General features: G+C 39.2%; 1 protein-coding gene across 3 annotated transcripts; it reads left to right on the top strand.

Moving 5' to 3' along the window:
• The first annotated feature begins 1,590 nt into the window (after positions 1-1,590).
• zgc:113263 (uncharacterized protein LOC503753 homolog) lies at positions 1,591-22,785 on the top strand. 3 transcript variants are annotated; one of them, XM_041977817.1, is made up of 25 exons: positions 1,592-1,721; positions 1,827-1,915; positions 3,148-3,350; positions 3,594-3,698; positions 3,828-3,923; positions 10,073-10,183; positions 11,204-11,327; positions 11,430-11,895; positions 12,080-12,147; positions 12,235-12,481; positions 12,609-12,787; positions 14,311-14,533; positions 14,625-14,773; positions 16,626-16,717; positions 16,968-17,125; positions 17,209-17,354; positions 19,299-19,551; positions 19,650-19,765; positions 19,854-20,088; positions 20,170-20,309; positions 20,377-20,638; positions 21,271-21,401; positions 21,498-21,765; positions 21,859-21,965; positions 22,088-22,785. In XM_041977817.1, exons 2-25 carry the CDS (start codon positions 1,876-1,878, stop codon positions 22,093-22,095), a joined length of 3,927 nt encoding a protein of 1,308 aa, XP_041833751.1. In that variant the 5' UTR covers positions 1,592-1,721; positions 1,827-1,875; the 3' UTR covers positions 22,096-22,785. The 3 variants fall into 3 exon arrangements, with proteins under 3 accessions (XP_041833749.1, XP_041833751.1, XP_041833750.1); XM_041977815.1 differs by lacking the exon at positions 1,827-1,915 and having other exon boundaries at positions 1,591-1,721; XM_041977816.1 differs by lacking the exon at positions 1,827-1,915 and having other exon boundaries at positions 20,389-20,638.
• Positions 22,786-25,210: the final 2,425 nt, after the last annotated feature.

The following is a 25,210-nucleotide window of genomic DNA, read 5'->3' on the forward strand; positions in this document are numbered from 1 at the left end:
CTTATCAGCACAGAAAACAAATTTATCTTTCCTCTAATCTAGCAAAGGAAATATTAATGAATGAGTAGACATTGGGAGTCAGTGTTGTCACTCATACTGTATTTATTTTTAGAAACTGGGGTGGTATTAAATGGTGAAAAGCTGGTTGAAACAACATAAATCAGATAAAGGAGTATGCTAAATATAAAATGACTTACTTTTGGGCAGCATCTGATATTCCTGTTGATGCTGCAAGATTGTCTTCATGTCTTTGTGATCTGCATCACACTTGACGTTGATGGAAGACAAATCAACATAAAGAAAAGCTTTAAACACAAAGATACACTTTTATAACTATCACTTCCAAGACTATTATTTGATTGGTGAACCTAATTTATCATCAGCATTGATGTGACCTGATTGCAATATATATCATATTTGAGGACTTGTGTTTTCTGAAACTGACTAAGGAAACTTCTTCTTTTTTTTTTTTTTAAAACAAGAAATCCACCATAAACATTGAGTATCAGCACATTGCACAGCCCTTAGACAGAAGATTATTTGTTTTACAAATTTACACATCCAGATGCATTTAATGATGACATCCATTTTTTAAAAAAAGAAAGCTCTCAACATTATCTAAACCAGCTCCCCAAAAGTAAACTTGGAGATCTCAACCTCTCCATCCAAATAATGTCATGAACACAAGAAGTAATTCATTCTCACACATGAAACATTTCAGTGTTTTAAATTAGCCACTATTTTCACCTATGTAATGCAGATGGATACAAATGCAGCAAATTGTGCAAATTCACAAAAGCATGAATGAACTTAAAGCTGCAGCATGACAGGTCTTCATGTGTAGCATCTTGTTAACTTTAGGAATGTAGTTTATATCACTCTTTAGAAACCCCATTTTTCTTCTAAATTAAAACAAAAGAGTTGAAAACACCAATTGTGTCAAAACTTTAAACAAATTCTCATTTCTTGCCTTGAAAACAGGAGGAATGACTTGATGGACAGACATGATTGACATAAGCAGAGAGAATCACAGAGGGTTATTTCCTCAGCATCAAAAATGTCAATCACAATGATCAATCAATAATCAATAATAAATAGGTCACATTTAAAATGCTGTTTTCTCTCTCTTTCTCTCTCTCTCTCTCTCTATCTATCTATCTATCTATCTTTCTCTCTCTCAGGAGGAAAACATTTAAAATGGAATGCTGCTGTCTACATTTTTGACAATAAGTGCAAATATATAAAAGTAAATGTAACTAAAAGTTTCTTTTTGGTGGCCTTTAGCATTAAAATGTCAATATTTGTGCATGCATTAGCAATTATAATTGGTCTTATCAATAATAGTTATCAATAATAGGTTTTAATGGTTATCTTTACAGCATGAAATTTAGTCAAATCATTACTTCCAATTTGTAAATTCCTTTTAGATACTTCAATACATTTTAAAAGCAAGACTTTATTTGTTCACACACGTTCTTCATCTTACTCTAGTGAAAACCGGTGACATCTGATCAGACCTGGCCGCCACTTGGCGCCCTCTAGTGTTGGAGTATCTGAATTGCCTGGTCGAACCGGTCTTCGTCAACCAACCAGGAAAGAGGGCTTGCCGTGATCTGGACTGAGGCGGATGAGACCAGAAACCTTTGTTCTGTCTCTCCTTCCGATGCGAGAAGAAAACAGAGAGCTTGTCCATGCATCCAGCAAAATTACACTCCTATTTTGTGGGTTTGTTGTCGCAGATGTTTGTTCTACTAATCAGAAATTAGGAGAATTTATAGATAAGGTTTTATATAGGTCCAGTTTTTTTCTATTTTTTTTCCTGGTAGCTTCAAGCCGAGGGCGACATCTGGCCGTATTTTTCCTGCCATCTGCTAAATGGAAATAAAACGTGGAACTGAAAATGGAAGCGACCGAGGTGCGTGTATCCTCATAAAAACCATCACGGTATCAGTGTTTTATAAAACCCTGATCTTTATGTCGGCGTCCGCGAGCTGCCGCGTTCGTAAACAGGGATAACGGAAATCTGCTTTTGTTCTCTATTAATATTCCTGCAGCGGCTCCATAACTTGATTCCCAATGATCCATAAGGAAGTGAATGTTGTTTTCCATCACTCCTACGGTCATTCAGAGGATCGGCTAAATATTTGTGCCATATAATTTCACTTTTCAATCATTTGGCCCTGTTACATCTGGCAGAAATCCAACCGCTTTTGCATCCTATAAAGGTCAGCTATAACACAGGTAGTGAGTTTGATGGATGTTGCTGTCACTGCACCTGAGAGCAGCCCTGTCATGTCATTATTTTACGCAGTACTTCACCACAAGTTGACATGTGCATACTGTGCTCATGTACATCACTGAAGATAACTGGTGGATGTTGTTGACTCAGGATGCTTTTTGTATTGTGGATAAATCTTGTGTGCCACTGTTATTTTGCACATAAGAGCTTTGTCTTTGCACAACTGGTAAAATCTTGCAAAAAAAAAAAAACTAACATGTCTTGTCACGTGATTTGTTAAAAATATTTTAGCTCTAGTCCACACAGGTATCATAAAGACAGCATAATATGCTAATTGCTAATAAAAAGGACAAACTTTGCAGTCTTTTTTTTAATGTAATGGCCAATAAAATGAGAACTTTTCTCATCAGTTGTGACCAATGTTGCATGAAGTTGTCTTAGTATTTGTAACTTTATGACTAGCTTTCTAATAAAGCTTTAAAGTCTGTAGATGAAGAACTAGATTTGTATTCACAATATAAGAACCACCTACTTGTTTTTATGTAGGCATTCATATTCCTTAAACAACTCAAGCCCATTCTCTGGGGTTGTCCTACATTAGGGCTTTGGTTGTAGATCTTTTGTGTCTTGTGGGTTGGTGCTTCTTCTGGCACATCCTTGGATGTCTACCCCAATTGGGATCAAGGAATTTGGAGCTTGAATGGCCTTTCTTAGATTTTAATCAGCTTTTTCAAAAGTGCAATAAATATATGTTTTGATTTGTTTAAGCTTGCACTGCTTTTTATCTGTCAATGGGAAGTCATAAGAAAGGCTGTCTCCAGTTGACACACAATGCTGGAAAAAATCATCAGGAACGTGTAACATTGAAGCATGATTTGTGTTTTCACTTCTTTTCTTTTCTGCTTTAGATAATGATCTTCCAGTCCGTTATCTGCGGCTCCTGGCCCCACCCTTGCAGCTTCTGTCGGCTGCAGTGTGGCAAGTTGTGCAGCAGGGACTTGTGGATCACTATGGGATGCTGGAAGAGTTTGTTACCATGGTGACAGAGCTGGTTCCTGAGCTGATGAGCTACAGTCAGAGGGCTCAGCTCACCTTGGGACTTCGAGCCAGGGTCAGTGGCATTTAGTTTGGCCATGCAGAATCACTTTTTATATTTTCCAGTAGACTGTAAAGAGGAAATTCCATATACGTTACCTCAGTAGTGTTTTGGCCCTTTATGAAAAAAAAAATAATAATTTTATCACTTTTACTTCTGTATTTATCTCCTTTCCTTCCCTGTATGTATTTGAGCAGGGTCACGACAGTTAAGGGTTAAAAGCCTTAAATGTGACATTTGATTTTCGTGTATAACTAGCTGGTTCTGGAGCTGTGTCGAGGGGACCACCCAGTGGACATACAAACTATTCAGCCACATCTGGACAGAATTAAAGCCCCGGTCAGCACTGCCAAAGATCACCATGTGAGTCAACCACGGCTGGAAAACACACAAGTCTTTCTCTGTTGTGTGCTCAGTTATTTATGAGTAGAGTTGGAATAGTTGGATCTGTTAAAGCCATTTCTTCACATTCTTGACATTTTTTTCTATCAGATAACTATCAACCAGGTGGAAGAGTCTGAAGTGAACTTTGTGGAGCTGGTACATTCATTACTGGATGATCCCTCTGAAAGAAAATATTTTTTCCAGGTAAGACATCCCTTTTTTATTTTATTTTTTTTCTGGTGACTGAACAGACTGCTTTGAGCTGACAGAAAGTCTGTGGTTACTCAGGTAACTGCTCTTTACCACAGTGGTGAGCAGAAAAATCTCTTGAAACCATCAGCACTTCTGAGCTTGAGGTGCATCAGCTATAACAGCAGAGGACCACATTGGGCTGTTCTGCTGTCAGCTATGATCAGACCTGTGAAGCTGCAGAGGATGCAGGCTCAACAAACTGAAAAAACACAGCTTTGTCTGATAAATCTTGGTTTCTGCTGAGGCATGCAGATGGCTGACTCAGAATTCAGCTTCCACTGAAAAGGCTGCTGTTGGTTTAATTGTGTCAAATTCTTTCTTGACACTAGTCTGTTATTGATTTAATTTCTCAGCATGTCTGAGTGTTGATGCTGGACATTCAAAATACTTTATGAGCTTGAATGACCTTTAAATGGCTATTTTAAATCTGAAAATGCACTGGATCACCCTGATGACCTGAGGGATCTGGTTGGTTAATAACAAACTAGAAGATCCTGAATGTATTCTGATCCTAAACCATTCAGTGCTTTTTAAACTAACAGCAGGATTTTGAAGGCAGTTCTTTGACAGACAGGAAGTCAGTGCAAAGATCTGAGGACTGGAGTTATATGATCTACTTTCTTGGTCTTAGTGAGGACTCAAAGACTACCTGCAGCTGTCTGATGGACTTTTTAGGGAAACCTGTATTGACAACATTACAGTAGTCCAGTCTACTAAAGATAAATGCATGGACAAGTTTTTCTAAATCATGCTGAGTCATCAGTCTTTTAATCCTCAATAAGTTCTTTAAGTGATAATAGGGGGACTTCACAACTGTCTTAATATAACTGCTAAACATCAGGTCTGAGTCCAGGACCACTCCCAGATTTCTGGCTTGGCTGTTAGTTTTGAACTTAACTGTTTGAAGCTAAATATTTTTAATCTTTCTTCCTTGCTATTATTTCAGTATTGTCTTCATTTAACTGAAGGAAGTTCTGGCACATCCAATCTTTAATTTGATCGATGCAGTTGATCAGTGTTTGGATCAGACTATAGTCTCCCGGTGAGATGGTTATTTAGATTTGTGTGTCATCAGCATAATTATGGTAACATATTTTGTTGTTTTTCATGGCGAATGGCAGCATGTAGATGTTGAACAGCAGTGGCCCCAGGATGGAGCCTTGGTTATTTTGGTTCGCTCAGGTTTATAGTATTTACCAGTATTTATAGTGTCTACCTTTAGACACAGAGTAGTCTCTGTCTTCTAAATAGGACTCAAACCAATTCATTTCAGTGCCAGAAAGTCCAAACCAGTTTTTCAGCCGGTCTAGTAAGATGTTATGGTCGACCGTGTTAAATGCAGCACTGAGATCTAGCAGTACCAGGACTAAAATGTTTCCACTATCTGTGCTCGGGCGGATGTCATTAAAGACCGTAACTAGAGCAGTCTCAGTGGTGTGGTGGGGCCGAAAAGCCAACTGGTAGACCTAAAAACAATTATTTAATGTCAGGAAGTGGTGTAGCTGGTGAAAGATGGCTTTTTCTATAATCTTACTAAGAAAGGTGAGGTTTGATATCGGCCTGTAGCTGCTCATCAGCGACAAGTCTTGGTTTTTCTTTTCAGTAGTGGCTTAATGATGGCTGTTTTTGGGGTCTATGGGAAGACAACTGAAAGCAGAGACATGTCTACAATCTGGAAGATATCTAAGGCCATGCATCCTGAAACGTTCTTGAAAAACCCGGTTGGCAGGGTGTCAAGACAGCAAGTGATGGTTTTCAGATGGCCAATGATCATATTCAGGTTTTTAGGACTGATTGGAAAAAAGTTTGTCATGGTGTTTATGTCTCTGAGTGGACACAGGGACATATGTCCTGCCATGGCATAGAAGCACTGACTGTCTGATTTTCTTTTGTCAGTAAAGAAAGAAGCAAACTCATTTCAGGCCTGGTTTGACAGAAGTTCTGGAGTTACTGACACAGGAAGATTAGTTAGCCTGTCAACAGTAGCGAACAAGGCACGAGCATTATTGCTGTTCTTAGCAATGATGTCGGAGAAGAAAGATAGTCTTGCATTTCTTAGCTCCAGATTATAAATCCTCTCTTTATAAATTTCATATGAACCTGCAACTTTGTTTTCTGCTACCTGCATTCAGCTTGTTCGACTATCTAGTTTTTCAGCTCTTACCAATGTGACATTTTTCCATGGAGCTCTCTTTTTGGCAGCAATCACCTTCACTTTGGTTGGAGCAATGACATCCATAATGCTTGTAATTTTACCATTGAAATGATGCACAAGCTCATTCACTGAAGGCCCGGGGAGGGGGGTGGTGGAGAGAAAGCTTGTATAAACATTTAAGTGGTATTTCACCAATGTACCTTTTTTTTTTTTTTGATCAGACAGAGCCACATCCATCACCACAACCTTGGAAATATTCAGACCTTTAGAGATAACTAGATCCAGACTGGGTCCTCTGTTTCACATGCTGAGTTAGACACAATTCTTTGGTTCCTCTGTCCTCCAGGTTATCAGCATGAATGTTGAAATCACCAACAATAACTACACGGTCAAAGTCAACACAGATTATTAAAAGCAGTTCAGCAAAGTCATCGAAAAACGTTGCAGTGTTTAGGTGTTCTGGATATGCCAAGGAACAACACACGAGACAAGGAGGTCATCTGGAGAACCACATATTTAAATGAGGCAAAGTTTTTATAATATATCTGTTGCATTGAAGGGAGTCATTAAAGCAAACAGCCACTCCACCTTTCTGATGTGATCTAGCTTCACTCACAGAGCTGAAGTTTGGAGGGGTCACTTCTATAAGAACAACTGAATCATTTTCTCTAACTAGAAACAAGAAATCAAGTTTGTGTTTTGTAATAAAATCATTGATTAAAAATGTTCTTCCAGCCACAGATTTGACATTTAGTAAAGCTAGCTTCAGTGTGCTAAAAACATTATCTGTCTAGGTTTTGTTATGGGCTGGCTGAGGCTGATGAGGAATGAACACAAGGTTGGGAATGAAAAGATAGGACTGAGGCATGGGGTCAGTTTGGCTGCATTAGTGGCCAACTCCTTCATGTGGGTAGTAAAGTCCAGGAGGGGTGGGGGGGGTGACCTGAATGCAGTATGATGAGATGAAGGGGGTGGCTCCTCGCTGGAAGCTTTGAGGGTTTCTTCAGGACGGGGCTGAGGTGTTTTTTTTTTTTCTCAAGGTTTCCTCTAGGTGCTGTCTTATCACCTTGTTTTGGTCTCTCATGTCTGGTATCCTTGTCCAAGGGAACAGAGTGTCTATTCAAAAAATAAAACAGGTTGGAGGTGAACAGCTTCACTCCCGACCTGTTTAGGCAGAATCCATATGTCTTTAAAAAAAAGAAAAGGGCCTGCAGTCCCAAAAGAAACCGAAATTGTCCATGAAATGAACTGAATGTGTAGTAATGCAGCCGACAGCCATGTATTCAGACTAAACAACCTGCCGAATAGGTATTAAGAGATCTGAACCCACCAGAACCCAGAAGTTGTTAAACATGTGTTAAGAACATAACACTGAAATGGACTTCTTTGACCTTTGTTGTCATCAGGAGCCTCATTTATAAAAGTGTGTTGCAATAATTTCATCAGTGAGCCACATTTGCATTTATACATGAAGGAAATCTAGTGAGAAAAGGAAGCCAGACTTTCCTGAATCCTGGCATCATCTACCAAGGTACATTTAAGTAATGGCTTTCGAGTTCATAAGCTTATATTAAAGTGGAGCTATAGGAAGCTATGCCTCTAAGGTCCTCTCACTCAGCCCTCCTACTCTGCTTTCTCATAAACAGTGTCCATCAGGATTTGTGCACTTGGGCATATACATCAACCCTGAGTTCCACCAAATATTAAAAGTAATTTAATCCCCATATTTGACTCAATTAAACCAGTTTGAGCTCACTGGGGTCCTCTTCCTGCATCTTGGAGGGGCAGAAACTCACTTATTAAGATGGATATTCTTCCTCTCTTGCTGTATCCTGTCAGAATGATCCCAATTTTATTTACTTGAAAACTAATTAGGAAAGTAGAGGGCTGATTTAACTCATTTGTCTGGAGTAAACAAAAACCTCTCATAAAGATGTCAATCTTGCCACTTGAGGGTAATAAAGCAGGACTGGACCTCCCTAATCTCAAAAAGTATCAGCTTAGTGACATTTTATGTTGAACAACCGTTTGCATCCTCCATCTGGCTGAATATTGAAGCCTCACTGTCTGAATTAACTCTGAATTAAAGGGGAGAAAGGGAATTGACTCTTAAAGAAATGCTTTGACCAAAATAAATGAGCACTAAATTATGACAAATTATAATTCATAATATTCAGTAACAGAAAAATAAAAAAGAAGTGAGGCCAGAATCATAATGAATGATGTTGAAATAGTGTATGAAACCACATTCTTGGTTGTGATAATTGACTACCAATGTGGCAATTTGTCTTGGAAGTCTCACATAAATGATGTAAAAAGGAAAAATGTCCAAAACCATTGCAGAATTACATAACATTAAAGATGTATATTAAATAAAAAAAATCATTATACATGCTATACTGCTAGCCAATAGCTCCATATATTACCTACTGTGTGGGTTCTACTGCACAAGATCTATACAGATCAGATTATTATAAACCAACCAACAGAAAATTTATCAAACTCTTAACTCTGTACTCCTTTGATAGTGTATAAAGTGCAAAATAATCTGCCTATAAATTGTATCCACAGATTTTTTTAAAGTAGAGATATGAACTCAGTAAGAAGGGGAGGGTCAGGACGACATAAAAAGCAACCCATCGCAGTGAATGTAGTGAGGTCAGATGGAAGGGAGATTCAAGGTAACATCTATTCTCTACATTTGTTAATAATCCTGATTTCCTTCCAGATATTTTAGATCCAGGCTTCCTTGTTTAGAATTCCTAAATTCCTGTTAGTGGGACCTCTTAGAAACCTTTCAAAAGATTTTTCTAAACCTTTTGTTGTTTCTTTCAGAAAAAAATCTTCATTTTAACTGATTTTGACATTTCTGTCATCAGAAATCTGTTATTTTGTTAAGAGAGGCACATCCATCAGACTTGTCTGTATTGCTCTCAAGGGATGTTTTGTTCTTGATACTAAGAAATTGAGGAACCAGTCTCTAACTGAATCCATTTATTTTTAACCAATTGATGATGGGAGAGTCGGACCATTGTTCAAAGCTTCCTTCACCACATAACAAAGATTCTCAATGGGGTTCAGGTCTGGACTCTATGGTGGCCAATCCATGTGTGAAAATTATGTCTCCTGTTCCCTGAACCACTCTTTCACAATTTGAGCGTGATGAAATCTGGCATTGTCATCTTGGAATATGCCTGATTCATCAGGGAAGAAAAAAAATCTATTGATGGATTAATCTGCTCATTCAGTTTATTCAGGTATCAGCTGACCTCATTCTTTGGGCACATAATGTTGCTAAACCTAGACCTGAACCTAGACCTGACCAACTGCAGCAACCCCAGATCATAGACTGCCCTCACAGGCTTGTAGAGTAGGCACTAAACATGCTGGCTACATCACTTCATCTGCCTCTTTTCTTACCCTGATGCTCCCATCACACTGGAACAGGGTAAATCTGGACTTATCAGACCACATGACCTTCTTCCATGGCTCCAAAGTTCAATCTTCATGCTCCCTGGCCTTCATGCCTTTTTCTCCAGTTGGCCTCACTGATTAGTGGTTTTCTTATGGATACACAGCTGTTCAGTCCTTTGAGCTCTCTTCGTATTAAACATACCTCTGAGCTCTACTGTTGTTTTTCTTTGATTTCATTTCACCAAACGTTTAAGTGGTCACAGATCACCATCATTCAGGATGTTTTTCTGACCACATTTCTTCCTAGAAGACAATGGTTCTCCACTATCCTTCCAGTTTTTAATTAGTCGTTGTAGGGCTGGGCAATATATCGTGATTTTCAAATATATCGAGACTTTATCAGACGCAATATAAAAGAAGGGAATATTGTTTATATCGAGATAGCTTGTTTTGAGTTTGTGCTAATCATGAAACATGGCAGCTGTTAGCTAATTTCTCTGTTGACTTACCTGCTTTTGCTTCTGTCTTGCAGGAAATCTTCCCTGTGTATTTTGGACCTAAGTACGATGCAGCACTCGAGATGCTGGTGTGGGAGTTCATATCAAGAATGGAAGAGCTGTTGCCTGTTCCAGACTTCACACAGGTACCATGTGCTTGAACTCAAGCTTGAGATAGATTGTCAGCCAGTTGCACGCTAGTAACTTGTGTTACACTTAGATTAAACCAAAATAGTCACAAAAAAGGAAATGCACTAGTTTTTTTGGGGGGGGGGGTTTGTTTTGTTTTTACTTTTTATTTTTTTTCTTACACTAAAGGACAAAATAGAAATGATCTGTCCCCAGATCATAAACTCCTCGGAAAGGAAGCTGTCTGGCAGCTAAACTAGGTCATGCATCTGGACGGTGATCCTGAACAGAGCAGCAAATCTAAAACAGAGTGGCTGAAAATGGAAAGAATCCAGATAAATCTGTGGTTCTGTCAAAGTCCAGACCTCAACCTGATTGATGTGCTCTGGGGCCTTAAGCAGAAACAAATAACTACAAACCTAAAGTAACATTCAGATTTTGGCTCAGAGTAGTAAATAAGAAAATAGTGGACCATCCTGCATGTTGTTGTTCATCTGAGGTTCTTTTTAACTCATTTTAAGACCTATTTAGGACCAGATGATTTTTTTAATACAGTTCATCTTTGTATCCAAAACCTTAGAGGTGAAAGAGGGTATATTTTCTTTATCATGAATTTAGGTTATTACCTATTAAAACACCATCAACACTTGCTTCGTGGATCCCTTATCTAGCGGTACCTTCAAGTATTTTAAACAAGCACTACTTTGTTTTTGTTTCTAAAGTAGGGTGCAGAATTTATATTCTTTAATCAGGTGTTTTTATCTTCACACACCTGCTCTGAGCAACCATTTTCAGTGCTGGGGCTCAGCTGTTTGCAGCTGATTGAGAGGGGAGTGTTAACTGGGTGTAAACAACCTGTGTCCCAATAAACTTATTATTCATCATTACCTTTTTTAGCTCTGAGCTGCTTAACAAAAACATAGACACACTAATAGCGATCATAAACTGTAAAATTAATAACATTTACTTAATTACATTTATATATATGTATGTGTGTGTGTGTGTGTGTGTGTGTGTAACTTGATCTCTCTTCTCAGCTGGCAGCTTTGCTCAGAGATGCTCCGTCATTCCTCGATGACTGTTTACAAACCAATTTCCCACCGGAGGACATGAAGGCTGTACTTGAACACCACAGAGGCCTCGGCCATTTTGAGGAAAAAGGTATTTGTAGTGGTGGCAGATATTTGCAGTTTTATTGTTTTGTCATTTGTTCTTCTTTTTTTTTTTTTCAAGATGCCTTATGGTTTTCATTCTGATCTTCAGATCCAAGATTGTTACCGATGGATGACTGCATCCTCTCCTCCCTCTCGCTGCCTCCTGGGACCAGACCTGCCATGGACCAGGCCTCCTGCTCACCTTCCCCCAAAGACTCAACCCCTCCAGAACACAAAGTACTCCTCGGCCCTCCTGTCAACACGAGCAGCCTGGAGAGGCCGATCAGGAAGAGCTCTGATCCTATCAGCCAAAGACTGAGGGAGATGAGGGATTCTGGGAGTTGGCCGCTGCAGGTTAGAGGCGGAGACGCTTCTCAGGAGCGGAAAGCACAAAACACAGCTCGGCCACGTGATGAAACCATAGACCTCACGATATCCAACGAGATCGCGGACACGGATTCAGAAGCCAGTGGGAGTAACCAAAGCTCGAGGGCAGCTCTGAGTCTGAGGAAGAGGAAGCTGAGCGGAGGTGTGGAAGTCCCTGCAAAGCAGCCTGCACAGGCATCAGCTTTCCTGTAAGATGTGTGACAATGCTTATATTACTCACAGAATCATCTCTTATCTCCATTTGTCATGGTTCAACACATTAATCCCTCAAGTACTCTGGTAAAGGTTTCAGGCCACTATAAAAACACATTATTTAAAAAAAAATAATCTAGAAAATGTGCTTGATGTAAACTTAAGTTTCAATGTTTGCAGGGATTCCTCAGTGGATGATGAGAATTCAGGTGAATCTCCTCTAATCTCCATATGGGGAGAATACACAGGTTTGTGCAGTTCATACACATCTCAGTCAGCATCTCTTCCTTTCTGTCTCATCACAGCTTCAGCTGACTCTTCACATCTAATTTCAGACTCTCAGGAACATTCTTTTCCGCTCGTGATGGACTCAAAGGTTCCCTGGTCGGATGAGGAGACGCTCCATCTGCTTGACATTTGGGGGAAGGACTCTGTGCAGCGTGCCTTGAAGGGCTGCTTAAAAAACCGTCACATCTTCACTCAGATCGCACAGAAGATGGCAGAGAGGGGCTACATGAGAACGGTGGAGCAGTGCCAGACAAGGATCAAACGACTGAAGAAATGCTTCCGCCAGAGCAATAAGTAAATATTAAATCAAACTGTTCAGTGTCCACTCGCTAACGTATGTCTCTTAACTGAACACAGCAATGTAGAAAATAGGTAATCCGTATTAAAAAAAACTCATAATATCTCTGTAATCCACTACCAGAGGGAGTTCGAGGCTAGAGCATAAATTTTATGCAAAGCTGGAGCAGATCCTCAGCTCCTCTGCTTCCTCGGCTGTTCCGGAGCTCACATACAACGTTGAGGAAGTCATCGATGAAGACGAGTCCCAAGACGGGGATGAGGATTTGAAGTTTCTCGGACAAACAGGCCCACTGGAAATCGGTACACTGTCACATTTTTGCACCTCATTCATTTAAACCACTTCTGCTGTGAGTTATTACTATTTGTTTTTATTAATTTGTATAACAAGATTTTAATCTCCTCGATAAAATTTGAAGAGCTCAAATTACAAATAATACAACAGCATTTCCCCAAACAGTTGGGACACTGTAAAATATAAATAAAAACATGATGCAATGATTTACAAATCTCATAAATCCATATTTTATTCTTAATACACCTTGATGTTGAAGGTATTTGCTCATTTTGAACTGGATGGAAGCAGCACATCTCTAAAAAAGGAACGGGGTGATGTTTATCATCATCCCCTCTTCTTTTAACAACTGTCTGTAAACATCTGGGAGGTGAGGAGACCAGATGCTTTAGGAGAGGAATGTTGCAGGATTCCAGCTGTTCAACATTCCTGGATCTTGGTTGTTGGATTTTTCTTTTTACGATGCTTCAAATGTTTTCTGTTGGTGAAAGGTCTGGACTGCAGGCAGGCCCGCTCAGCAGCCGGACTCTTCTCCTGTGAAGCCATGCTGTTGTGATGGATGCAGTATGTGGTTTAGCATTGTCTTGCTGAAATCTTCCCTGAAAGAGACGTCTGAATGGGAGCAGATGTTGCCCTAAAGCATCCTTGTATTTTATAGAGTTGATGGAGCTTCACAGATTCACATAGGCTGCAATGCAACTCTGTCCCATCAGAGATGCTTTTGAACTGTCTGCTGATAACAAGCTGATGCTCCCTCTCCTCTTTAGTCCACAGAGCACGACGTCCATGTTTTCCAAAAAGAATTTTAAACTTTGATTAATTTCAACACAGAACAATTTTTTGTCTCAGACCATTTTAAATCATCTTTGACCCTGAGAAGACAATCTTCTTTGCATAATAGAGCTTTAACCTCCATTTGTGAATTCTGTACTTGTTACTGACCCCATGCAGTGATTTCCAGTAAAGAATCGTGCCTTTTTATAATACTATATTGAGAAATATTTTACAAAAATTGTTCCACAGATTAGTAAACCTCTGCCCATCTTTACATCTGAGAGACAATTTTTTATATGCAGTCGTGTTACTAAGCTGTAGCCACTTTACCTCTTTAATTGTCAAATGCTCCTCCAGTTGTTTTTTATTTGTGCCAATTACTTTTCCAGCCTTTTTTTAAGATGTGTTGCTGCCATCAAATTAAAAATCAGCTAATATTTTCCATGAAATGGTAAAATGTGCCATTTTTTAATATGATATGTTGTTTATGTTCTATTGGGAATATGAGATTACACAAAACCCCAACTTTTGGGGAATTAGGGTTGTAAAATATGTCAAAAAGAGCAGTAATTTTGTAGAATTTACACTTAGAATAAAGGAGAAAATGCATGTCAAGAATAAATTGGCAAAACATCTCAAAAAGCTGTAGTAGATCTGAATAGAGAAACCTCACACAGTGCTGGTCTGCTGTATTGAACTGTGCTGCAAAATGTTTCATGGTTTTGTCAGAAACAGATTTTCATATTTCTGTTATAAGGGACTAGAAGTGTGCCATGGACAGACTTGGAGACTTTGACCCTGATCACTATATGGGGTGCCGACAAGATGCAACAGGAGCTGAGAGGAATGCATAGAACCGGACACATATTTTCCGCCATATCCATGAAAATGGCCGCCCAGGGCTTCTCCCGAACTCCCGAGCAGTGCCAAACGAGGCTGAAAAGATTAAAATCCAACTTCAGGCAGTGCTACCAAAACAAGTACGTATGTTTACAATGAAAAGAAGAAAAGAAAATGTCCCATTTCAAAGATTATTTATATATCTGCTCTTCTTTCATGCTCACATTGTAGCCTGAAAGGACAAGAGCAAGTTAGATGCAAGTTTTACAACGAACTGGGAAGGATTTTGGTGAAGGACTTCCAACCAGTACTGGAGCTGGATGAAATATCCGAAGAGGCTCAGGACAGGTGTTTTCCTTCCTACGGTCACCCGGACATTGGTAAAGTGTCTTTGGTTTTAATATTCTGTTTTAAACTAAATATGTAAGACTCAAAGGAAACCAGGAATCTTTGATTACTGTGAATCAGTGAAATCACTTCTGTTTATATCAAAACACAAGATAAGTCAAATCAGGCACATGAGGCCAAGATGTTACAGACTGTTGAGAAAAAACAAACGACTCAATCTTTTTCAATGTTATTAGCTCTAACTGGAGACAGCAGACTTCTCTCCAGTGATCTGAGAGGTCCAGCAGACTTTATTGATATCAAGGAGTTTACATTAAGATAAGCAGCAGAGCTCTGAAGTTTGTTCTTTGACTTAGTTTTGGATTTAGGTAGTAATGGAGTGATGTGGCCAAGAGCTCTGATAGCATTTTCTTTAAACTTAAATTATTCCTCATAGTCATATTTCAATATAAGGACTTTTTGCTACTTTTCTTACATTTTTAACACTAAAATCAACACTAGGCTGAGGTGAAACTATGCTGGGGGCTCTTCCAGGCTCATCTATGGCTCATATGCTTTGTATTAATGGGACATTTAACTTCTGGGGACAGCAGAACTTCCCAGTTGGAAGTTGAACAGATGACCAGAGGATTAGCTGGCTGCAAAACGGAAAAAAAACTGCTGGTAAACCTTTGGTTGGAGTAGAAGACGTTGAGTTCACTTTAAGGACAATGGCTCTGTGAAACACAACTCACCCACAAATCTGTCAGATGAGCCATTCATGAGCAGGTCCCAACCCAGACCAAAAGGTATCTTATCAGCTAAGGATGAATAACCACCATAAAATACAGCGGGAGGGCTTTGATTCTAGGCTGTGAGACTTTACTCATTTCTCTAAAACCCACACAAACAAAGCAACTGCTGCTGACATCTGGAGCCTTCACTTCCTTTGTGGTGGATACTTTCCATGCTTCTCCCCATCCTGCTGTCCACAACTGGCTACTCCACATCCTGTTTTATGATTTTTAAATCTTTCGGAAATATATTTTGAACCATTTTATAAATTAGCTATGTTATCCTCTGAAAGCAGGGCTTGATTTTTAGTATAATTTACTCATTTCATTTCATAATGCATCAAAGGTTTTCTATTGGTGAAAGGTCTGGACTGTAGGCAGACCAGTTCAGCACCCCAACTCTTCTCCTCTGAAGCCATGTTGTTATGATGGATGCAATATGTGGTTTAGCATTGTCTTCTGGAAGAACTCCTGATCTCAAGCCTGTTTATAATGCAGTGCTGCCTGAGGAGCCCGAGATCATTTAACCTGTGAAGACTCTTTTCACAGTATGTGTGTTAGCATGGTCTTGCTTCATTATGCAAAACCTTCACTGAAAGAAAAACATTGTCCATGTTAAACCCAGTGATGTTACTGACCTGTTGCCTGTTTTCCATGAAAGGTAAAAGTCTCAGTTTCAACATCTGATCTGTTGTTAATGTTCTACTGGGAATAAAATATATGGGTTTAAGAGGGTTGCAAATCATGTTTTCCTTTTTTTTATACTGGGGTTGTAGCTGGTCATTGTCTGAGATTTTTTTTTAAATAAGAACCAATAAGTAGTATTGTGAGACTGGTCTTTCCTAGGGAAATAGGCTTCTCCTATATCCAGTTCTTAATTAGTAACATGGTATTGAGTTCACCCTAACACTTAAGCAGAGTAAACTGAATTAACCAGCTCTATTTTTTTTGCATCACCTTGATTTGAAGCAAAAGTTCAATTAATATCAGTTTATTCCACATTTTTATGCTGCCATTTTCTATTTAATCATGTATGTTTCAGACATGTATTAGTCACACTGCTGAAAGTCTGTACTGTCTTATATTTACACTTCTCTGTTTGTGTCATAAGAGTCTGCAGTGGGAGCGCAAGAGGACAGAAAGAAAGTGCCATGGTCTGACAAAGAAACCATCATCCTACTGGAGATCTGGGGAGACCAGCAGGTAGAGCACAATATAATTTCCTTAACTTTATTATACAAATTGTTACGCCTTTACAGTCCACCATTATCAGACTGCACTGCCATTATTCTACTTCATGGTTTCCTAGCATTTCCCAGGTTTAATTCTGACAATTAGGGCAGTAATTTGCTGTTTTAAAACCAGCCTTTCTTCTTGTTGTACATTGTGATTTAGAGCTATGATCGCCAGTTTAGCTAGTGCCATGTTTACTTTGAATTTCACCTACGTTTAGGTCCAGCAGTGCCTCAGACGCTACCCGCACAACGGTCACATCTTCACAGAAATATCAGACAAACTCAGTGCCAACGGCTACTCCCGCAGCCCAGAGCAGTGTCACACCAGGGTCAAACGTCTGAAAGCTAACTATCGCCAGTGTAAAGAAAACATGAGGTAAAAACAAAAAAATGTTCATTTGGAATTTTTCATTGTCACTGTGTCAGTTGTGCTTATAGACATGACTTTAATACTTATAGCTCATCCGGGACAGACCGAGTGGACTTTAAATTCTATGATCTGATGGAGCAAATTCTGGATAAACAGCCGTCAACATCATCCACAATGATGGCAGATTCCATAGAAATATCAGAAGACTCCAACGGAGAATCAGTAACTGAAAGAGGTAAGCTGTCTCCTACTCCTGCTCTCATTATTAACACAGCTTTCTGAAAGCAAGCAAAAATAACAGCTTTTGGTGGAGGCTTTGTGCTGGTTTGGAGCAGCATCTCCTTCACTGGAAATATCTGAAATATCCAAAGGCAGTAACCATCATGAGGAGGAGGTGCCAGGTGCTTGTGTCTGTGTATGGTTTACAAGCCAATACAATCATCCAGAGTTTATAGTTGAATAAACTGTCAGCAAATAAATTATTAATGAAATGCAAACACAAGCTGCAGCCTGATATTAATGCGTGCAACACTTAACATGCTGCTTTACAGGGGTGCCCAAGTTCAGTCCTTGAGATCTACTATCCTGCAACTTTTAGATGCATCCCTTCCCCAACACACCTGAAGGAAATGAATGACTCATTACCAGGCTTCTGCAGAGCTGAATGACTCGTGGATGAGGGGAATTCAGTCGTTTGATTTAGAACTGTTGGAAAAGTTGCAGGATAGTAGATCTCGAGGACCGGACCTGAGCAACTCTTGTTTAGCATTACGGAGATGATTTTTATGCAGTGAGTGCTGTTGCATGTAATGCTGCAGGTTTATTAAGTACTTCATGTGTTGTACACATCTGTATGAATTTAATTAAATGTGAGCTCAGTGTTTGAAGTAATTAACTGTGAAAGTCATAATGAACTTAGGTACTATTGTTAGTCATGTGCAACTTTTATTCACCTTTTAACATGTAGTTTATCTGTATATTTTAGTCTTACAGCATGTGATTATAAATACTATTGCAGGGATCACCAATTCTGGACCTCTTTGGTCAATATCCTGCAGGTTTTGGATTTTTTACCTGCTGCAACACACCTGACTCCAATTAATGGGTCATTAAGAGTCTTCTGCAGAACTTGACAACAAGCTGTTGAGAACCATTTCATTTGAATCAGGTGATATGAAGCATCTAAAACCCACAGGACACTGCCCAAGAGGTCTGGAGTTGGTCATCCCTTTATTAATGTATGGGGAGAATATGAAGTATATAAAGTGTGCACAAAAATTAAGGAAATTTGTGTAAATTATTTTTCCTTTAATAATACCAATTGGTACTATATTATACATCACTGGAAATCCTGATTAGTCACCTTTACAACGAGGTATAACTCGTAAGGATTGTTCTTCTGTGAAATGAGAAAAAAACAACTAAACGTGGGCAGTGCCTCCTAAAGATGTGCCAAAACCTCCTGGATTATTCTCCTGTTGGTATGCACTCTTGTTTGAAGTTGCTTGCTAGATTGGATGATTTTTTATTTATTTATTTATTTTTGTAGGAACAGTACAATTTAACATTATCACCCATTAGGTAACAGATGCAGTGTACACAAGGCTTCTAGCCAAAGGCTATTTTACAGCCCCCGTCCCTGGTTAGGCTTTTTGATCTAGATAAACACAGTTAAAAGTTAACGACAAAGGTAAAAGTACAGTCCAGTTACTAGTTACATTGAAAGTAAAATACATGGATAGGAAAAACATCGTTAGGTTTTCAGTGTTCACAGTGTTGTTGTTGTTTCAGCCAATGCTTCAGTTTTATAGAAAAGAGCCTCATGTCTGACAGTGACTTTAGATCCTGTGGTAAAGTGTTCCATAACTGTGATCCTTTGACTGAGAACGGTGATTGTCCCAGAGTGGTTCTGCACCTTTTGACTCTACAGTTCCCACTCACTCCAGCTCTTGTTCTCATGCCTTCATTATTATATTGCATCCTCCTACAGTAATAACAAAAGAACAACACATTGCCATTTTTAAACTTTATTGATTGAGACCTCAGTAGTGTGTAGAAGATCCAAACATAACCACAACAGCTTGCTACCTCCTCTTCATGCTGGTCACCGGTCTTATTTTGAACTAGTTCATTTGTACCAAAACTAGTTCTGACACTGAAGTTCTGTCTTTAATCTAAGACGAAGAAAGCAACGTATCAGCAGAAAAACCAGTAACCAGCTCGTGGTCAGACGAGGAAACCCTAGCGCTCATCGATATCTGGGGCGAAGAAGATGTTCAGAAGGCGCTGAGGGGTTTCGTGCACAACGGGCACGTTTATGCTGAGATCTCGGAGAGAATGCAAGACCTCGGCTTTTCCAAAACCTCAGAGCAGTGCCGCTGGAAAGTCAAATCGCTGAGGATCAACTTTCGGCAGTGTTACGACAGGAAGAAGTGAGGTCAATCTCTATGGTTCCAAGCTTCTCGTTCTTTTTAATCCAACAGGAACTTTAAACAGCACCTCCTGTGCTACATCTTTTCACTCTTTCTAGATGTGGAAGAAAAGTTGATTATAAGTTCTACCACCAGCTGGAGCAAATACTGGGACAGGAGGCCATTTCTCTTGACGAGTATGATGACAAAGATGAACAAGAAGACCAAGATCCAGGTACAGTTGACATGTTTCACACAGTTACACAGCTACAGAAGACAAGATATAAGAGGTTTTAAATCTTTGTGGCTGTGTCTGCTTGCAGGACTTGCAGATGGTGTGAACTCCCCGTGGACAGAGGAGGAGACGGTTGCTCTCATTGAGGTGTGGGCTGCTGACAGCGTGCAGCACAGCCTAAAGACCTGCGTCCGTAATGGGCACGTTTATGCAGAGATATCGGAGAAAATGGCCACCATAGGCTACCTGAGAACAGCGGAGCAGTGCCAGACTCGGATCAAAAGGTTGAAAAAGGCTTATCGGCGTAACTGTAACAACCGGAGGTAAATAGAAAAAAAAAAGGAGAATGAGAAGGTTACTTAAGTCTGCAGCTTCCCAGCTTACTGTAGGTTTGTGTTTTCTAGAAATGGAGGACGACCAGCAGTGTTTCGATACTTTAACCTTCTTGCCCCCGTGCTCGGTGATCATGCTATGTTAGCGGATGTGGACAGCACCGTGGCTGATGCCAACGTAGAACCATTTATGGACAGCGATCCTGTTTTGTGTAAGTTTAAACACAATCAAATCCATTTGTGTAGTATTCTTCTATATAAATAACCCCCCCGATTCAGCTCTTGTTTTAGACGAGCAACCTTCAACCAGCCACCTCCTTACCGACATGAGCAGAAAGACGCCCTGGTCGGAGCTGGAGACTCGCACACTGCTGGAAATCTGGGGTGAAGACGACGTCCAGCTCACCCTGAGGGGCTGCCTGAAGAACCGGCATGTGTTTGAGTACATCTCAGAGAAGATGAGCAGCCATGGATTTATAAGGACCACAGAGCAGTGCTACACCCGCATTAAGCGCCTTAAATATGGCTTCGTCCATGAAAAGTTAGTGCTCACACAGTTTCAGAACATTAAATAGAACTGAGAATGTTCAAATTTTGCTGCTTCTTCATTTACTTCTCTTTAAATAGTTTCCCTTTAATGAAGAAATTGTGATGAAATCATGCACTTACGCCCAAGTTGATATTGCTTGATGAAATCGTGATTTTGTATTTAAACAAAATGACTTACAAAAACTTAAAAAAAAAAAAAAATTATATGCACTGCCTCTAGCACTACATGACAGCACCTTGGTCCAACTGGACTCAAAGCAGTCTGACTGTCACTTAATTATGATGTCCCTTCTTGTTTGAAATCATGCTTGTGTTATTCTTACTCTGCTAAATGACTGTAGAATAGAAAAGGAATTAATGATCAAACCTGTCTGAGCTTGTTAGCAGTGATCTAACACAAGACAAACACAAGTTAAATCCACCACAGAAAGTTTAATGCACAATAATTTGGAGCACACTGTATTTGCATGTTGGTTTTTGTTCCATCTCAGTTGGACAATCAGTAATTTTCCACTTACAGCTTTGTTTGCACCAATTACAAGTTTCTGTATCGACTTGGGATTTAGGTCACAAATATGAGGCACCTTGTTGTCCCTGCAAGATGAATTTTGTTTCTAATTTCAGGGAAGAATTTAAGTTCTTCAACGAAATGGACAAAATCTTCAGGAAAGACCTGAAAGTGGAGAACTCAGTCGAAGACACGCCAGTCCCAGAGGAAGTTGATGACTGTGCTCCTGACCTGGACCAAATGAAAAGTGAGACTAATTAGAAAACATATATGTACATATACTTTCACTGAACATAGATTAAGTTTTGTTTTTTGTTTGTTTGTTTTTTTTTTTTACCTGCAGGCTCCTCTGTCTTGCTCGCCGCTGGTAACCAGTGGGTGGCTGACAGCTCTAAGCTAACTTGGGGGGATGAAGAGACCGAGGCCCTTCTGGACATTTGGGGGAGCGAGGACATCCAGGAGAACTTGAAGAGCAGCACTAAGAACAAACGCATCTACACCCAGATCTCTCAGGTCATGGCCAGCCAGGGATACCTGCGCACTCCTGAACAATGTCAGTCCAGGATAAAAAGGCTGAGGGCCAACTTCAGACACTTTCTAGAAGGCAGACAGTAAGCGTTGAACATGTTTAAACCACAGAAAACTGGTTTCATTTTTGCCGTGTTGTTTTTCTAATTATTTCTGAAACTCTGTCGTGTTTTTAGAGGAGAGAAACAGGAGTGCAAGTTCTTCGACCAGATGGTGCAGATATTTGGGAACAAGTATGTAATGAACTCCAATCCATCGCCTGATGATGCAACTGAAGTCATAGGTACGGCCGATGTCCGTCATGTTAAGTGTTTATCATTGTTTTAGCGTTACACATCAAGTTCGAATCTTGCAGCACAAACTGCAGCTTATCACTTTAATATCCAAAATGTTTGTTTTATTCAGAGTCATGAAATCACCCATCTTCAAGATGACACAGCAGCCAGAGACAAACAAGGATCCTCAAGGGAACCAAAACAAGGACATTAATGCTGTGATATTTACTGCTGTTTGTTTGTTTACCTTTGACAGAAGAGGGCTGGTCCAAGCTCTCTGTATATAGTTCCAATACTTTTCAATCTTCAGGTTGAAATGTTGTGTGTTTGTGTGTGTGTCCCTCAACTAGAGTGTTTTGTGATTATTAATAACAGAGCCATGACACAGGATGCTCAGGATTTGAGGGACAGATATGAGTGAAGGCCACACTAAATGCAGTCCTCTTCCACAAGAACATGTTTTTTTTCTAGTGATTTATCTTTTTTTTTACTTAAACTTTAAGTGAGTGACTCAGCGTTCATGCAAGTAGAAATACAGACAAGTCCTCTGTTACAGTGACCACAGCCTTGCTTTTATTTTTTTGGTCTTAATTCATGTCTTAATCATGAAACCTGCGTGTTGAAAGGTGAATTATTTAAGCTCATTTTAATCCTGTATCCAGTGTGAGTTAGTTGTGTCCAGAATTTAATTTATTTAAATTATCTATGTATGTTTTCCAAAGTTTTTGGTATTTAATGTAATACATTTCAAACGTTAATGAAAGTTATTTGTGCCACAAACTTGTCGAGGTTTTTTCGTATCCATTAAAAGCAACTTGAAACGTGCAACTCTGGATAAATGTCTGTTATGGGAACAGTTCTCTGGCAATTTTTCATCTGCCACACAGTGAAAATAAACAATGAGGTAAAAGTTCAGTTAAATAAAACATATATTTATAAGTGCTGGGCACCAATAAAAATCTTTAATCCAGGTTAATTGCATGATTTTCTGTGATTAATCACAATTAAAATAAGATGTATTCCACACTTTTTTAGTACTGCTATCTGAAAAAATGCAGTAACTGTTGGTTTACACACTAAAATAACTAACAGTTTTCTCTGCAAAGAAACAGTTAAAATATTTATTTATTATAAATAATAATGTAATAAAATCAGATATAACAAAGAAGGACTTAGAAAAATTTGGATTTATCAGTTTAAATTTGCCAAGTTAGCAGGATGAATTTTAAAGCTGTGAAGCCGCTATCTTTCTGAACACAGAGGAACAATGACGGTGAATCAGGTGAACAGACAAAAGCAGCATTAGAATCTCAGAACTTCTAGATTTAAAGATAAATGCACACAATGTACAATAACTTCCATCATGCACCTTCAGTGGTACATTATTCAAATATCTTGCCTATAGTTTGTGTTACTTTACAATCTTAGCTTGACCATTTAGCTTAACTGTACAAAGCTTTCATTTGAACATTGTCCAAGTTATCTGGTTTCATTTTCAGCCTCATGATTGCTTGTTTATTTCTGTGTTGGCCCTGCGATAGACTGGCATCCCTGACATCTCATGATCGGAATAAACGGTATAGAAAATGTATTAAGCAAGTCACAGTTTCTATGCAGTCTGGGGAAAAAAAGATCTTTCTGCATGAAATAGTTCAATGCCTTGCAAAAGGAGGAAAAACTTAGGACATTTCATGAAAACTTAATCATTTTTCTGTTTGAAAAATGTCTGTGATTCAGAGATCAAATGGGTCATTCGGATAAAGTCATATCAAGGAAAATCTCCTTCAGGCAAATCCATTTTATTAACAGCTGTTAAAGAGGCACTGATGAGCAGCAAGCAGGTATTTGGAGCTGCTAGAATCCCAAAAATCCTCTTCATGCAGGATACTTCAGTCTTGCAGTTGTGCATAAAGCTGTATTTCAGCCAACCTTAACCAATGCTCACAAAGAGAAACATTAGCAGTGAACTCAGAAAAACATAAGGACTCATTTTCACAGTTTACTGATGAAGGTTGTGCTACACTGGATTTTACAGATGTATGGAGTTCTCAGTGGTTGGTGGATGGCCACCATGTCCCAGCAAGGCTGCGATGTCAACAAAGTGGTGGTGGAGAGATGTTTTGGGTTGGAATAGTGGAGATGGTAGGACCCTTTAGGATGCCTGTAGGTGTCGAAAAGACCTCTGCAGATTCAAACTGACCATTTCCTTCCTTCTGCTGGAGAAGGATAAATACTGCCTTCAGCAGTAAAGATAATACACCAAAAAATATTACTGACTCTGGCTCTCATCCTCAAATGAGATCCAAGCAGAAACTCTCTGTGGACTTCCAAGTTCAATGAATTAAATAATTTGTGTGATATCAATTAAGAGCTTCTATTTCTTCAAAGGTAGATTTGTTAAATAAAATCCAGGTTATTATAAAACCTTAATAATATTTTATGATTAAAAATTCAGATTCACTGTCATTTACATTGATTATTTTGGAGAAATTCACAAAAACAGCATATACATAATAAATTGGAGCACTGTAGGTATAAAAAAAACTACACATATCTGTTACTAATAATCAAAACAATCTGCTTAAAATTCGTCTGTATTTATTTCTAGCTGACCAGATCTATCGGTCTGCTGGAGAAAATACAACATCTCTGTACCAGAAGAGTCCAAAAGAGTCAAAACAAAACACAACTGAATGTGGAAACCTGCAAGTGAGTTATTCCCATATTGCCCACTAGGTGGTGCCAGTGTACAATTAAAGTTTTCTGACTATTCTGGAGGTCACTTTGGTCAATGATAAAATGTTTCTCTCAAGATAGTAACATCTTGTTGTATTTGCACACCGATCATCCAATTAGTATACATCTTCAGACAATTGGCCATACAAAGAATCATGTCTTTGGACTTTGACAGTAATCTATCAATATGTAAGCAGGGACACTATGTGCTCCTTTCATGCCAGAAACTTATTCTGTGTTATACACATGCATTATATTTAGATCAACAAGTTCACACAGAAACACTAACTCACACAAACAAATACGCAGCTCTCAAACGTTAGAACAGTAATTACATGTCTAAATCTGACGGAGCATCCAACCACCAGTGCCTGGCTGCCAGCCAGAGTATGTGTGTACTTGTGTGTGCTCATGTTGTGAGGACATAAACTTGGTTGTGCAGTCACACTTTGGAGACATATCTCTCTTTTTGGGACAAAAAAAACAAGTCTCTGTGAATGAGTAAGTAATAGTAGTA

This window comes from Melanotaenia boesemani, chromosome 23 (genome assembly GCF_017639745.1).
Source record: "Melanotaenia boesemani isolate fMelBoe1 chromosome 23, fMelBoe1.pri, whole genome shotgun sequence".
Taxonomy (NCBI): domain Eukaryota; kingdom Metazoa; phylum Chordata; class Actinopteri; order Atheriniformes; family Melanotaeniidae; genus Melanotaenia; species Melanotaenia boesemani.